At 32.7% G+C, this 16,659-nt stretch overlaps 2 protein-coding genes across 3 annotated transcripts; both read left to right on the top strand.

The window, feature by feature from the left end:
• The first annotated feature begins 6,191 nt into the window (after positions 1-6,191).
• Positions 6,192-12,315, top strand: LOC115979507. The gene is made up of 5 exons (XM_031101564.1): positions 6,192-6,381; positions 9,629-9,882; positions 10,719-10,930; positions 11,047-11,305; positions 11,799-12,315. The coding sequence occupies exons 2-5, from the start codon at positions 9,631-9,633 to the stop codon at positions 12,087-12,089; spliced, it is 1,014 nt and encodes a 337-aa protein (XP_030957424.1). The 5' UTR covers positions 6,192-6,381; positions 9,629-9,630; the 3' UTR covers positions 12,090-12,315.
• Positions 12,316-14,722: 2,407 nt separating this feature from the next.
• On the top strand, positions 14,723-16,659 carry LOC115979493. 2 transcript variants are annotated; one of them, XM_031101546.1, is made up of 5 exons: positions 14,723-14,808; positions 14,940-15,193; positions 15,425-15,636; positions 15,887-16,154; positions 16,269-16,659. In XM_031101546.1, the coding sequence occupies exons 1-5, from the start codon at positions 14,796-14,798 to the stop codon at positions 16,575-16,577; spliced, it is 1,056 nt and encodes a 351-aa protein (XP_030957406.1). In that variant the 5' UTR covers positions 14,723-14,795; the 3' UTR covers positions 16,578-16,659. The 2 variants fall into 2 exon arrangements, with proteins under 2 accessions (XP_030957406.1, XP_030957413.1); XM_031101553.1 differs by having other exon boundaries at positions 14,952-15,193; positions 16,269-16,643.

Here is a 16,659-nt window from a genome sequence, read left to right as displayed (position 1 = left end):
TGTAATGTACTGGTAGGTTAGATATCAAATCCGTAATTGTTTGATCTCTCTAATTTATGAAGCAATCAAGATTTAATGATTTACTGTGTCGGAAATTATTAGATCTTAGGAAGAACGCTCGACTAAATTAAATGCAACCGCTTGTGTTTATGTTGTTTAACTTCATCGATCTCTTTAATTCTTAAGGCTGCTACTAGATTAAACCTTTAGCGCTTGTCTTGGGTTGTTTAGTAGCTAGGGTTAATTAGATTGTTTGTTTTCTAATTAACTGCAACTAAGGAAAGATAGGAAAATAGTTCCAACGATGGATATTCAAAGTGTGAATTGATATATACTTGTATCGATGATCAGTTGTAAAATTCCGATGGTGGATGTTGACTTAGACCAAGGTTTGTTCTTTTAGGAGTATAGGTTTTATTTTTAGTTGCCTGCGACAATACACCACACATATTAGAAATATATATAATTGTAATTAATTATTGATATGGAAAAATTTATCAATTATTATTTGAACTAAAGAAAAAATATTTATAATATAATTGATATTGAAAAATAAAAGAGACAGTATGAATAAAGAATAGACTTAAAAGAGAAACTCTTAGATTAATGAAATTTTATATTAAAACCATCCTTAACAAAATTGACATTAAAAAAAAAAAAAAAGTTATCATTGCTATATTGAATGGTATTACTTTCAAACTTTATGTGAGTTATAAACTTTTGTTACACTCTGTCTTTTATTAGAATTTTTTTTTTTTCAAAAAAGAAAGGAAAAAAGAAAAGAAAAAGCAATGTGTGAGAAAAATTAAGTCAAACAAATACAAAAAATGAGTTTGGTAATTCAGTCAATTGATTATCATCATTATTATAGCTCATCTTTGTTAGAACTGGTAAGGTGATTATGATTATTATTATAGTTAATCATCATCATTATAGCTACCACAATTTGCGCAAATATATTTTAAGACAGTAAAACATAACCTCGTATTAGTTGGACTCATTTTTCTCTATATCTGTGTGTGTATATATATATATATATATATATATATATATTATTTGGACTCCCTATAAAATTTTAAGAGTTGCACCTACCTTGGTAGGATAATGCCAATTATTAACTTAGAGTTCCCTAGGTAGATTTACTAAAAGAAATATTATGATTTTTTTATGAAAGAAATATTATGAATTTTTGTTTGATTGTAATATTGATAATTCATTTTTCTTCATATGTGTTATTCAATCTCTCAAACACAAATGCAATTGATACTAATCAATAAATTCAATCAAACACTTGTTTAATTTACCATTTTAAGTCCGTCATGGTGAAAAAATAAATATTGGCAAAACAATAATCCATAGAGGTTTAAATTAATGGCGTTTCTAGAAAAAAAATCATAATTAAGTACAAGGATCATTAGTTTTAATAGTTTTAATATCATGTTGATGTTTATTGTTATTTTCTTTTATGTTTATGTTTATTATCATTATGTACAATGTGCCCATTAAGATGCATGAGTTAATAATAATAATAAAAATTTAAAGTACTTATTTTGCTTAAAGGTTTATGACTTAACTTTAAAAAATGTATAACTTGAAAATGAATAAAAATAAGTAATTTTTTGTTCAATATAATGGTTTAGAAAAATTATTTTTCTTTCATATCATTGGTTCCACATAACACATCCCAACGTGGACTATTTCATGGTGATGACCTCACATAATACTTAACTGCAATTAAATCTACTATCCACTACCAATCTAATCTATGTTATCTTGATAGTATATCTACAAATTGCATTATTATATCTTTAAAACTTACCACATCATTATTATTATCTATATATAATATAAAACCAAAATTTTTTACTTTTTGAGAGACTAACGTTAGAATTAGGATTAAAAAAATAATTATAATTTTTTTTAAAGGACTCACTTTAGGTTTCAAAAAAAAAATGACTCAGGTAAGGGAAAAAAAAAACTTTAGGATTAAGGTAAAAAAAGAAAGAGACTCCTGTTATGACTTTCTTACTATTTAGTTTAAAAAAGGACCACATGTTAATTTTTTTTTTTTTTAATGACTCACTTTAGGTTTCAAAAAAAAAAAAAAACTTTAGGATTAAGGAAAAAAGAGAGAGAGCAAATCCTGTTAGGACTCTCTCACTATTTAGTTTAAAATTTTTAAATTTTTTATAAGTTAAAATTATGAGGTGGAAAATTATGGAAGTTTCAGAGATTTTAGTTTATATATATATATATATATATAAAATAATAATAATAATAATTCCCTTAAGTTCTTAACCAGGATCCTTGCAATTATCTAAGGGGAAAAACATGATATTAATAAATTAAAAAAAAAAATCCTATTTCTAGAATTTTTTTCCCAAAGAAAATACAATACAACTTACACATAATAAAGTGCGTAATTGATTTTGATTTTTTTTATTTCTTAAATTAATTTCAATGTGCCTTGCCTATCCATATATGAAATTTTAAAAGATCAATTTTTTAAGAGAATCAAAAAGGAAAATTGATTATTTCATCTATACGCAAATTAATTTTTAAAACAAATATATAAAATTATAAAATTCTCCTGAAATAATGTGCATCTACTCTACTATTCTTACAAAAACAAAAAACCCTAAAACCGAAAACAATGTTCAACACTCTAGGACTAAGCACAAAAACATTAGGTACTACTTTATTCATGATCTTATGTAACTCAAGTCATATCTTTTGAATTTTTCTACATTGAAAATCAATTAGCCGATCTATTTATGAAACCACTAAATAGTCTTTAGTTTGAGTTCTTAAGGCAATTAATGTTAGTGCTATGTCGTAGGTAATCAAGTTTTGCTCATAGGGTTACATCTTTAGAGTCATCCTTTGTCCTAGGAATATTTAGTTTAGTTTTTGCATTTGCATTCATTGTCCTTTGCTTTATTTTTGCATTGAATCTTTTTTTTTTTTTTTTTTTAATAATAGTTATAACCGGAAGGCATTGGAGAATGGAGAAAAAATCATATTGATTATCTCACATGAAAACACTATAAGTGCACCAGTACTTTTTTTTTTGAGAAAGTAGTGCACAAGTACTTGGTAGACAAGGCTTGCAATAATATTGCTTTGCACATGTCTTATGAATTAGAGTTTGGACACACATTTGAGAATTTCGTATGCAATCATTGTTGTGGATAGTATTATTGATGGCTTGAGTCAACTATAGGCTACGTAACTTTTGGACTAGCTTCAAATTTTTAGAAAACAGTTAGCTAAACAAGGTTTTTTAGTAGACTCCACACACTTTTGTTTAAGTGAAAACAATTTGTGTCTCCAGACCTATTGTTTGTTTTTAAGTGCTACAAACACACTCTAAAAACACAAATCAAACAACCCCTCAAGTTCTTCATTGTATGTAGAGGTAGCAATTTGGCGGATTGGGTGCATTTTGGGTTAGATCATAAATGGATTGGGTACACAATCACTCATTTATCCATTTATTATTCATTTAAATAAATTCTAAATGCCAATTACCCACCCAACCCATTTAATCTCCAACCCACCCATTATTTAATTTATATATTATGACAATATTTAGATACAGTACTTAGGTACTTACTGCTCCTAGATTCTTCTCTTAAGATTTAGTCGTGTGGATATACTTAACTAAAAATATACTTTATTCTCATAAGAAAAAATTTACATGGCTGAATTTTAAGAATGAAACTTAAGGAAAAACACATAAATACTATACTTAAGTTTTATCCTATATATTATTTATATATATATACTTACAAATACCAAACATTTAGTAAGAAAATTACTAAAATACATTCACTCCAAAACAAATTTACCAAAACACCCACCATATGGATCAAAGACATAAAATTAAAACCTAGCCTCAAAGAATTAACCAAAGGACAGAAAATGGAAATTAAAAGAAAAAAAAAATCCAATAAACGCTCATATTCCTGTGTAACGTTGCCAAGAAAAACTAGTAAATCAAATCTAACCAAAGGATTGGAAAGGAAATTAGGAGAAAAAAAAAAAAAAACCAATAAAATTCTCCTATCCCAGTGTTTGTATACCAAGAAAAATTACACGTTAGAAAACGCATGCCATGTGGAAGACCCAAGCTAGACCTGGTTCAAAGGTCTTCCCCGAAAATCAGCCATCACCTCCAGCGGCAGCTAGGACTTGAAGTTGAGGGTGTGATGAGGCCGTTGTAGACATAAAGGTTAATGTAAACTGCTTTGATTGCTTGGGCATGGGGTATGCATGGGTCTAACGCATTGTTCATGTTATGGATGGAGGGGCTTTGTCATCAACAGTGGTCTGCAACACCATCACCTTAGCCAAGCTCTGAGCTTGAGAAGCAGATCTTAATGATCTTAGAGCACAACATAGACACTTAGTCAAAGAGAGAGACAGACTTAGAGAAACTAGACAATCTTAGGATGTGCTTGGTAGCTGGGAAAATGAGAAGAAAACTCAAGAAAATCAATAAGAAATTTTCTAGTTAGAGTTTAGATTTTCTCTTTGGAGAGGGAGGGGAAACTGTTGTCTGTGTTTAGGAGCTTAAAATTTATTTTTCTACTTATCAACGTTGAAGGTTAAAAAAATTAAATAAATAAAGATCGATTTACCCCTTGGTTACATTGTGGATTTAACCATTTAGACCCATTTAATTAGATCATTCAGTGGGTTTTTATCCATTTAATCCAAATGCTTAGTTGGGTTGAGTCAAGACTTACCAAAATTAAATGGGTAATAAATGGGTTAACCTTAATGGGTTTGGTTAAAAGTTGTCATCTCTAATTACATGGTGTGGATGGATGAAAATCCTCCTTACACTATTAGGCATGTGGTTAGAGATGTTCTAAATTTATAGTAATTGACAAACATCTATATCTTTTTCTTATAATAATAATAATAATAATAATATAGGTTTTTAATCCCTAAATGATCAATAAAATAGTATCAATGACAATTATGTGATGTCACATTCTCAGTATAATGTTGGTAAGTTCTTTATAAAATTAAATTTTCCCTATGTTATTAAAGTCTTGTATTTTTTTTATAACATAATTTATGGATTTGCTTATATCTGTTTCTTCTTTAAGTCATTCAAGATGTATTGAGGATGAACCATTTGTAAAAATACTAGAAACAAATCTCAACTACACATTACATTATTTACAAAATATTTTGCCTTATACAATAATTAAATGTAAACTGCATTATGTTTCCTGAAGAAAAAAAAAATCTCAAAATTTAAAACACATTCAAATAATGAATATAGATAGCCTAATTTTAAAAATCTAATATATTGTAACAACTATACTTTAAGAAAATAATTGTATCATTTTAAGAAAAGTTTGAGACTAATACTTAAAAGTCTTATCTATATTTTATTTTTCACTTAACAAAAAAACTAATCGTCAAATTTTTTTTGCACATCACACAGGTCTGCAATTAGTTAATAATAATAATATTAAAAGCAAATTATATAATTATAAATTGGAAGAAACTAGTAAATGCCCTAAGGGTATCCGTTAACCAATCCCTTATAAAATACATTAAAGATAAGAATTTGTTCTTTCTTAACAATCATGTTTCAAACATTCAAAGAAAGGTGATTCGGCTATGGATCCTAAATAGACTAGTCAAAACTGACCCAATATATTCTTTCCTCCATCCAAATCACCTTCAAGCAAAAAAATAATAATAAATAAAAATAAAAATAAAAAGATAATAAATCCATTTTTTTTTTTTTTTACAAGATAACAAATCCAACTTCTGGATTTTCTTTCCAAAGATGTAAATATACAACTTCCACATAATAAAGTGTCTCATTTATTTTGATATTTTGTATTTTTTAAATTAATGTCAATGTGCCTTACCTATCTATGTATAAACTTTTAACTTTTAAGAGATAATTTCTTTTGAAAGAATCAAATAGCAAAATGGATTATTTCACATATATGCAAATTAATCATCACAACAAATGTATAGAATTATAAATCCCCTGAAATGATATGCACCTACTAGTCTTACAAAAGACCGAAACAAAAACGAAAACAAAAACCTCAAAACCTTATTTGTATAATTGCACATGTTTGCATTGCAGCCTATAACTCTGTCATGTTTTTTTGCCCGTGAAAATAAATAAATAAATAAAATAAAATAAAAACTTGGTCACTCTCGGTGGTTCACATTCTCTAGTGGGTCAGCTTCAGTTGTCGTTACATATGACGGTGTTCCTTGAAACTTGAAATGAATGGCAGTTGAGAGCTGGGACAGATGAAAGTATCAGCTGAATTAGCCTGAGCTCAAAAACCAGAAACAAAAAAAAAAAAAAAAGTTCAAGCCCACTTCCCTAAGGTGAGTTTTCTCAATTTTTTTTTTCACTCTTTTCTATCCTGTTTTGTTTGAATTTCAGTTCTTGTTAATGGGTTTCTTTTCATTTGCTGGAATTTAGTTCATTTGATTTGATAGAGTGCAAGTTTAGTCCTCTCTATTTATTAGTTACTTTGTTTTGTTAGAAAGTTTTGATCTTTATTAGTTTAGAGGTAGCACTTTCACTTTCAATGAATCTGAGAAATGACGGAAAATCTTGGTAAATTAAACTAGTTTGTGTTTTGGATTGGTACTTACTCTTGGGCTTGATCTGGTCTGCTTGATTGTTACTTTTGTAGTTGGGAAATTTCAACATGCAATGTTCTTATGTCGTCAAGAAATTAACCCAGTGTAATCTTAAGCAGTTATAAAATGGTTTTATCCTATCCAGTTGTGTATAGCAGTTTAAAGTCTGAATCCATTTTAAACTGCTGGTTTGTCTGGTTTAATTATGAGGCAGTACTTGATTCAACTACAAATCAAGCATAAACTTGGCTAGAGGGTGGTATATACTTTAATAAGATCCTTTTTTGATTGAGTAGAATTGAGTATTTGTTTAGAACTTATGGATTATTAATAAAAAGTTATTCCTAGTGCATAAAATTCCCACCATTTGCAGGGTGTGTGAGAGGTGATTGGTAGTTACTCTGAATTTAATTAATCCCCACAAAAATATTTTACTTATAGCAAATAATTTCTCTGAAATGATGTTATCGGACCGATATTTACTCTTTAAGTCACAACTTTGACTACTCAATGCCTTGAGAGAATTTCTATTCTATCCCTTTGATTCGATTGGTGTACCTATCCCAACTCCTCATAAGCCTGTATTCACCACTTATTGCCTTGATTTTAGGAATCTCTTAATTTTCCCCTCATGTGTAAAATTGATCTAAGATACGAAATGATGCATCTTGGTACTTTATGCTGTAACTTGTTACCATTCTCTTGTTACTCCTAATTTCCCAGAACTGCATAACATACATTCTTTGTCCCTTTCTTATAAGTTTTTGAGTAGAGAGGCTTTCCATTATGAACCTAAGCATTCCTTTAAGACTAAACATGGTAATAACATGGTGTGGACACAAGATATAGGCCTCTAATTACATAAACTTATCAATGTATGTGCAAAAAGATTACGTCCCAACCTTTGGCCTTATGGATGGAACCTGCTATTAATTGGGCCTAAGGCATAAGCCCAATCGCTAAATGTTTAGGATTTATTTATGTATAGGTTATTTTCTTTTCTGATTTTTTTTTCTTACTAGGTTAGTAAAGTTGTTTTCTACTAGGATAATAAGCTTGGAACTCTATTTAAGGAACCCAAAGTTCTGTTATGTTTTACAGTTAGATTGGTTAATAAAATTTCTCTTGAAATTTTTCCAATAGTATGGTGCTTACTCCATAGATGTTGACTCCTAGATTGTTCTCTCTCACTTTGTGCTGACTCCAAGCAAGCCCAAGTGCTAACTCCTAGGTTAGCTATCTTTTATTTTTTGTTATTCAATTTTGTTATTGCATCCTGTTTGGTTTTGTCCTGTGTCACAACAGCGACTAAATTAGTTTATAGAGAGTAACCTTCAAGATTGTTCCTTTAAGAAATTGAATTCCCCAGTGGACAACGGCATCCATTTATACTCACTCTAGGTCACCAAATTCGTGATCAAAGCTTGCTGCCAAATTCTTCAAGAAACAGGACATTCAAAGCACAATGACTGCAGCATTCAACTTTGCTTCTACAAAAGACTCATAAAAGGTCACCATCATAAACCTAAGAAGCTAGTCTGTCGCGTGTTGATAGCCTATTTCTCATTGCAAGCTTAAAAATAGAAGCATGATTGCATGTAGCAGTTTTAAACCAATCTAGTTTAGCCCAAACCGCCTTAGGAAGCTTAAATCTAATCTCATTTTATGCTGAATTGCAAGTGCACCTTCCAGACTTTGAAGGAACCCAGACAAAAGAAGCACAGTACTGGCTATCCCAATTCCTATCAGTGCCCACACAATGAAGCAACTGATTTGAGTAATACAACTTCCTGACTTCTATCAAATCCTCATTCCCACACACCCCAAATTCCCCCTAAACAATGTCTATCATATTGTTAACAAGAAACCCAACCAGGAACAAGACATTGTTTGATCTTCAAGGAATTTTCCTTAACCTGAGTTTCAACGAGGCTGGTAATGGACAAACCAAATCTTACAGAAGCCTTCCTTCTCTTTGTTTAAGGGGTTCATCAAGACAACTTATATTCCATATTGAAAAATTCATTATATCATGTCAGGTGGTAAGTTTAAATCACTCGCCTTATTTCTGACACCCCTTTCACACTTTGAAACAGGGCAAATCCTCTTATTCTTCTTCCTTTTCAACATCCTCTTTTTGCAAGGCAGCCTCTATAAAATGGTTGTACTGTATATTCCCACCTTCATTATCCCCATCTACTGTATTTTCGTTGTTTGATGGCTCCTCAACTTCCCAATCCCTCACATTGCCCTTATATAATGATGAAGCAGAAAATAGTTAAGAGAGAGCAGTGGGATTCATAGAGGTTAGGTAGATAAAAAAATTTGGTGTTCCCTGATTTTGACACTGTTGAAATCAGTGAGTTTATACAGGTGTGATTCATTTATCAACCACTATGCCACCCAAGTTTCTTTCGAATGGCTATCATGCTGTGTTCTTGCGTCCACATGTCCTGAACAAAAAAGCTGGATGAGATTCATTGTGGTGGCTTGTTTTGGTGCATGTTGCACCTGTTGCCTCATGTGTGTTACCTTGTTATGCAGGCGGACATTTCAAATTACCATTATAAGTTTACTGGCAATTTGAGAGACTAAGGTTCAAAACTCCCACCTAAAGTTGATGATCATCCTTCTCCCATTGACGTATGTTTTTGCAAGTAGCAAAGAAAAGTAAAATGTTGCACATGTTGCTTTCTAGAAATGAAACATATTATGAATAAACCTTGTGAAAGAATGATGATGTCAAATATTCAAAATGAACAAGTTCTTAAATAAATGGCATAGTTTCTGAAGCCATGAAGCGCCATATATCATATGGAGAACCTGCCTGTTTATATCTCTCTGTACTGTATTTCATGAACATATAACATTTTCAAAAACTTCAAGACTCCTATATTTTATTAATATTCTTTATGAAGTTCTTTAATATTGTCATCAACATGGTAGTACGGTAGTACTGTAGTAACTATGATATTACCTTTCCCAGCAATGATTGCACCAATTGCAGTAGCTTTAGCAGTGGGTCTTCTGGGATGGGCTTATCGGGCATTGAAGCCTCCACCTCCAAAGATATGTGGATCACCAGGTGGTCCTCCTGTCACTTCAAATAGAGTGAAACTCAGCGATGGAAGGCATTTAGCCTACAGGGAGTCTGGAGTTCCAAAGGAAGAGGCTAAGTTCAAGATCATTGTAATTCATGGCTTTGACAGCTCAAAAGATGTGTATCTACCTATCTCTCAAGTATGAACATGCTCTGATTTTTAATTTCTTTTTATTTTTTTACTTTTGATAGCTCGTCCAAAATTAGTTGAATTTTCCTGTGTCACAGACTATCTGGACAGAAATTTATCACTCAAATGTGATTTTTTCAGAAATGTGATGAATAAAAATAAAATCATGTTATCTGAAGTGGTTTCATTTTTCATGATTTAAATAAGACACATATTTTTGAATAACAGGGCTAGGTAGAAAACCCACTTGCACACACACAAATATTTTGTTCTGCAAGATGCAGTAAACAGTCATTCATTTATTTGTTTAGGGGGATGTCATAATCACTGTTCTTTTTGATCTCTGAAAGTGTCCAATACGCTATATCCAGCAGATCTACTCTAGCATTGAGGTGGTGAATTAGGAACCGGCTGATCAATCCAAACTACTCTAGCATTTCAAGTTACTTTTTTGTATATTTATTTTTCAATCTCTAGAACTACCATTGGACCCACACACTTGCACTTGACTACCCAAGATTTTATCTTTGCACCAAACATCAAAATGTGCATACTTGTTTTGTTGATGATTAATTACAATATACGAAGTCTTTATTTGCAATGTGAAGGTTGTATGACTGATAGCTAATACTGGACAAAAATAAGATAAAAAATAAAGCTTATAACCTCAGTTTTAAAGTGGTGCTAGGTACTGGATTTACCTGGATGTTTTTCTTTGATCTTCAATTGTATAATTAATATAAGTGATTTATTTTTCGTAACCTGATTAAACTGGAATTCATTGTGCACTTTTTTGTTTAATATGCTAAGACATGGTAAATTGGTGAAAAATGTGTTGATTTTCAGGAACTTACGGAGGAGCTGAAGATGTATATCCTGTTCTTTGACAGAGCAGGTTATGGAGAGAGTGATCCATATCCTTCACGCTCAGTGAAGAGTGAAGCATTTGATATTCAAGAACTAGCTGATCAATTGCAAATTGGGCCTAAATTTTATGTAATGGGAATGTCAATGGGAGGTTACCCCGTTTGGAGTTGCCTGAAATACATACCACACAGGCATGATCCTTACTTCTACTACTAACTTTGTGTTTTTTTTTTTTTTTTTTAAATTAATTTTTATTTTAATGTTCTGACTGGTTGCTTTTCATATGTTACTGGGACATTATTTGCAGGTTGTCAGGAGTTGCCCTGGTTGTTCCTTTCGTACACTACTGGTGGCCTTGTTTTCCTGCTAATCTAGCAAGAGAGGCGTTTGGGAGGTTGCCTCCATCATTCCAAAGGACATTTCGAATTGCACATCACACCCCTTGGTTATTCTATTGGTGGATGACACAGACATGGTTCCCTACATTAAGCATGGGTACGGCAAACTTAACCAACCAAGATTTTGAGATCTTGAAGAGGTTGTCAGAAATCCCTAGTGTTGGCCAGGTAGTCACATATCCTATGCATTTTTCTTTTATCACACCACACTAATATTTTGTGAGAAGGATTACACATTAATCATGGTATTTAGTTTCAAGTTTATAGTTAATTGAGTAATCTGGGTGGAATTTAATATCTAGCACATTAGACTCAAAATTTGATTAGTAGTCTATGTTTTCTAGTGTTTTTGCTTTTGCTTGTGTCATAAGCTATTAGAATTCAGCAGTTGCTAAGGTCCATCCCAAACTGCAAAACCTTTTTTGCTTGTCAAGTTTATGGTTTTACCTTAACCACATCATAGAAAATGGCAAATTGCACATTATTGTAAATCTGAACATATTTTTCTCTTGTCATTGTTCATAGGAATAACTTGTAAAGCCTTACAAGCTATTCCTCTCTCAGTTATTTGATTTAGTATTTCCTTGGGGGATGTGGAGGCAAGCAGTAAAAACATGAAGATTCTTCAGCTGATAATTCTCATTTATGTTTCTCCATTCAGGAAAAGGTGAAACAGCAAGGTGTTTATGAATCGTTGCACCGGGACATTTTAGCTGGTTATGCCAAATGGGAATTTGATCCCCTGGACGTAAGCAATCCATTCCCTGACAATGAGGGCTCAGTTCACATTTGGCAAGGCTACGAAGACAAGATGATTCCTTATCAACTTAACCGATATCTTTCAGAGAAGCTTCCATGGATTCGTTATCATGAGGTTCCGGATGGAGGGCATTTAATGATCAATAACAGCAATGTATGTGAAACCATTATCAGGGCACTTTTGCTTGGCTAAACTCCTTGTTATTTGGCCAACCATATGATGGTATCTTCCTCAGTATGAACTCTCTGATATCCATACTGCTATTGTGGTATTGTAAATAAATAAATAAATAAAATGTTGTGTGGAATCATATGTATTGCAAAAAGAAACAACGAAATCTTAAGGGTATGTTAGAGAATGTTTTCAGTTTTCAGAAGATTGTTTTTTGGGATGAGAGCTAAAAAAAATTTCTGTTTTTTGTTGGTTTTGAAATGATGAATATAGTTATTAACTCAGATTTATCCGAGTAGTTAGATTGGTAAATTTGAAGAAACCCACAATCCACTGCCAACGATTGAGAGAGAGATGGTGAGATGAGAAAAAGCGAAATGAGAGAGAGAGAGAGAGAGAGAGAGCAATGAATTACAAAGAGAGAGAAATAAGAGAGAAAATTGAAGGGAAAAGGGGATTATAGGAAGATAAGAAGTTTGTTTTTCTTTTTCTTTTTTCTTTTTTTAATAGAAAACGATGGAATTTTTTTGCTAATTTTTTATTTAAAAATTACAGGAAAAAAAATATGAAGTATGTGCTATAACTCTAAAAGGACCATAATTTTAAAAATCAAAATGATCAAAGAACCAGAATTAGGTCTGATTCTCGATTTTTACTGGGCCAGTTTAGGGTTGGTTTAGTTCGATTTTTAAAATAATGAAAATTACCGTCAAAACTTGAGTTGGAAAGGGCTCGATTGACAAAATGTTTCCCACCCCGCTTGACCCAATTTGTCTTGATCTACCTTGCGGGTTTTTTTCATTGTAAAGAGAAAATGGGACGAAAATGGATTTTGCTTGCTTCATTCTTTCTCTCTTTCTCTTAACAGTACCACAATTGACAATTTTTCTCTCTTTCATCTCTATGACATTAATGTCAACTTCACATCATTATTGATGACAAATCACCCCTATCCAAATCACACCCCACCTTGTTGCTATTTCCTATTTGAAATACCTGCAAGCTAAGAGCATCCACAGTAGTGGAGCTAAATTTTTAGCAATTTAGTTCCACCAAAAGTTACTTTATCTATTTTACCTACACACATGCTGTAGCAATGGATCTATTTTATCTTTCAACACAGTAAAATAATATATTCATCACAATAAAATAATATTTCTACTACAATAAAATAATAATATTTCTACTATAATAAAATAATATATCACCACCACCACCACACAGCACAAACATCCTCCACCACCACCACCACCACCAGCAGCAGTCCACAACAGAGAAAAAAAAAAAAACCCAAATCCTCAATCCAGACCAAACAAAATCACCAACCGAAGACAAACCCAGCACAAATCGAAGACAAACCCATGCGTCGATGCTGCCCACGCTGTCAACATCCTCGCCAACACTTTGGTTTCCGATTACGCTACATCGAAAAGTGACGGTGAGAGAGGAGAGTGGGACGGCGACGGCGTGGGCTGGGCTAGGACGACGACGGCGTGCGCCGGGCTAAGACGGCGTCGGCGTGGAGTGGGTTGGGAGATGAGAGCTTGAGAGAACTGAGAGTGAACGGTGAGATAGAATAAAAGAATGAAAAAAAATAAAGTGAGTTATATTATTTTAATCAGAGTTGGAATAAAAAAGTAATTTTTTTTTTTTAGATGTGTGCTACAGTGCACATCTATAAAGTAATTTTTATTTTTTAGATGTGTGCTACAGTGCACATGCACATCTATAGATAGATGTGCACTGTAGCAAATAAGCTAAAATTTATAGGTTTGCCTCCACTGCTGCAAGTCTTTTTTGGTATATTGGTGGAGCTAAAATAGCATTATAACTTTTTAGCTCCATTGCTGCAAATGCTCTAAAAAGTAGTGTTTTGAGATGGTAAATGCTAAAAATTTTGACTCCCTTGATGGGAATGCTCTTAGTCTTTGTACCCTGCTTCCACCTAGTGTTTGTTAAACCTGAATTTGGCATTACAACATCCATGACTATTAGTTATACCATCAGGAGGGACTCTGCAAAATATTTTTATTTTAACAACATTATTAAAATGTTCCTATACACAATAGAGCTTAATTTATCATTTTAACAAGTTTGTTCACAACTTGATTCATTTACAACTCTAATAACGAGTTTGTTCACAACTTAATTCATTTACCATTCTATCAACTAGATATTGAAAATTTTCAAGTGTTGGTGAAATCCTTGATGTTGGCACTTTCACCATCGCTAGTCACAAGGACTTTCGGGAAATTAGTGGCCCACAAATGTATGCTTTTTAAAAAAAAATTTTGCTACGATGACCTCTATCAGTTTTTCTTGGTTGGTACAGTACTGGTAGAAATCAAATGCAAGGTTAGCTAGTAGTGCTTGTTGTAGCAACTAGTCCACAGCACAGCAAACAATGCTGGTCAATAGGGATGACTTTTAGTTCACCAACTTTTAAAGCAAATAAACCAACCCAAGCAAAAGTAACATTAGCCCCAAATTTATATCAACTTACTAAAATACCCCTGGATTTGCTTACGTGGCACAAATTTGGATCTTCTTGTAGTAAACAATTATGTCTATTTACCAGTATTTTATCTAGTGAGGATAAGTGGATATTGTCATATTGATATATATATATATATATATATATATATAAACTTGTGCTATTGTTTGCTTCATTAACAATTGTATAGCATATGGTACAAGCTTCAATTGTCTGTGCATAAACAACTATCTATGTCCTCTTCAGGTAATTCTTTATGAATCTTCATATTCTTCATTCGTCAGTCTGTGATAATTATATTTGTAAAGGTTTTTGCCATTTAAAGATGTTCCATTATAAAAGATGATTTTATAAATGTCACTTTCTCTTTGGTCCAGAGATGTTTACAGTGGCAGCATCTGTGTTGGTAGTTAGTGCTGTGATATACGTTTATAGGAGTGTAAAGCCTCCACCTCCAAAGATATGTGGAACACCAAATGGTCCACCTGTTTCTTCCCCAAGAATTAAGCTCAATGATGGAAGGCATTTGGCTTATAGAGAGAGGGGTGTTGCTAAAGAACATGCCAAGTACAAAGTCATCCTTGTTCATGGCTTTGACAGCTCCAAGGACATATATTTGCCACTCTCTCAGGTTTGCAAACTCTACTCCAAAACAATCTTTTTGCATATTGAATACTAGTCATAGTTTTTCAGTGCCTGGATATTACAAATTTTGTGACATTTATTTATTATGTGTTAAAGTGGCACCAGCAACATTCTTTGTTACGTTGATTCGTAAGCTTTTTGAAGTAAAATTGATCGTAACATTTCCCTTATAAAGTAGAAAGAAATGAACATAATTGGATTTGGGGGCTGTGTGCAGGATACGATGGATGAACTGGGTGTATATATTCTGTCATTTGACAGAGCTGGATATGGTGAAAGTGATCCAAACCCAAATCGCTCTGTGAAGAGTGAAGCATATGACATTCAAGAACTAGCTGACCAACTGAAGCTAGGACAGAAGTTTTATGTAATTGGAATGTCAATTGGAACTCATCCAATTTGGGCTTGCCTCAAATACATACCACACAGGCATGTCAATTACTCTTTCACTATAATTCTATAATTTTCATGGCCTTTTTGTTATCCCACTTCAAGCAATTTTGTTTACCCATCCCTCTGATTCACAATTTTTAGATAACTTCTGATAGAATCTGTTGTGAAGTTGTGATTAATGCATATTAAAAGTGGTATTAATGGTGCCAAGTACCATATCAATAATTGTCATTGCTCAGTACTAGTCATATAAATCTAAATTTGTAACCAAATGCTTGAACTGTAGGCTTGCTGGTGTGACTCTAGTAGTACCAGTGATCAATTATTGGTGGCCTTCTTTTCCTCCCAAGTTGAAAAATGAAGCATACAAGAAACAACTAAAGAGAGACCAATGCAAACTCCGGATTGCACATTATGCCCCTGCACTATTGTACTGGTGGATGACCCAAAAGTTTTTCCCATATTCTTCTATCTTGCAAAGGCACCCAATAATTCTTAACAAACGTGACCTACAAACCGTACAGAAAATGTCACAAGAACCAATGCCCAATGAGGTACTAGAGCTTCACAACAATTAGTACTATAAACAAAAATGAGTTGGTTTTATTACTTCATGATTTTTTTGTGGTGTTTTATGGTTATGACAAGGTCATGTTTTGCGCTTGCAGCACAAGATAAGACAGCAAGGTGTCTATGAGTCGCTTCATCGAGACATGATGGTGCATTTTGGCAACTGGGAATTCGACCCAATGGAACTTAAAAATCCATTTCCTGACAATGAGGCCTCAGTTCATCTATGGCATGGTCATGAAGATAAACTTGTGCCATATGAATTGCAACGATATGTGGCGAAAAAGCTGCCTTGGATTCGGTATCATGAAGTTTCTGATGGTGGTCATCTAATGATTCATGAGAGTAGTTTGTGTGTGGCAATGTTCAGGGAACTTTTGCTTGGAGAAGAACCCATTATCGCATAGCAATAGTTCTGTCAAAAACGACTTTTAGTGCCATCTGCTTGTATGTTATCGAAGTCCTAAAGTTTTCAATTTTCGGCTACTA

Source organism: Quercus lobata, chromosome 1, assembly GCF_001633185.2.
Source record: "Quercus lobata isolate SW786 chromosome 1, ValleyOak3.0 Primary Assembly, whole genome shotgun sequence".
In the NCBI taxonomy this organism is placed as follows: Eukaryota; Viridiplantae; Streptophyta; class Magnoliopsida; order Fagales; family Fagaceae; genus Quercus; species Quercus lobata.
This window is presented reverse-complemented; position numbering and strand designations above follow the sequence as displayed.

Bases quoted from the DNA above. Each gene is read 5' to 3' on its own strand.
- LOC115979507 (XM_031101564.1), top strand. From the start codon at position 9,631: ATGATTGCACCAATTGCAGTAGCTTTAGCAGTGGGTCTTCTGGGATGG. The intron at 9,883-10,718 runs GTATGAACATGC...GTTGATTTTCAG, and splicing joins TGTATCTACCTATCTCTCAA to GAACTTACGGAGGAGCTGAA. The intron at 10,931-11,046 runs GCATGATCCTTA...CATTATTTGCAG, and splicing joins CTGAAATACATACCACACAG to GTTGTCAGGAGTTGCCCTGG.
- LOC115979493 (XM_031101546.1), top strand. The intron at 15,194-15,424 runs GTTTGCAAACTC...GGCTGTGTGCAG, and splicing joins TATATTTGCCACTCTCTCAG to GATACGATGGATGAACTGGG. The intron at 15,637-15,886 runs GCATGTCAATTA...CTTGAACTGTAG, and splicing joins CTCAAATACATACCACACAG to GCTTGCTGGTGTGACTCTAG.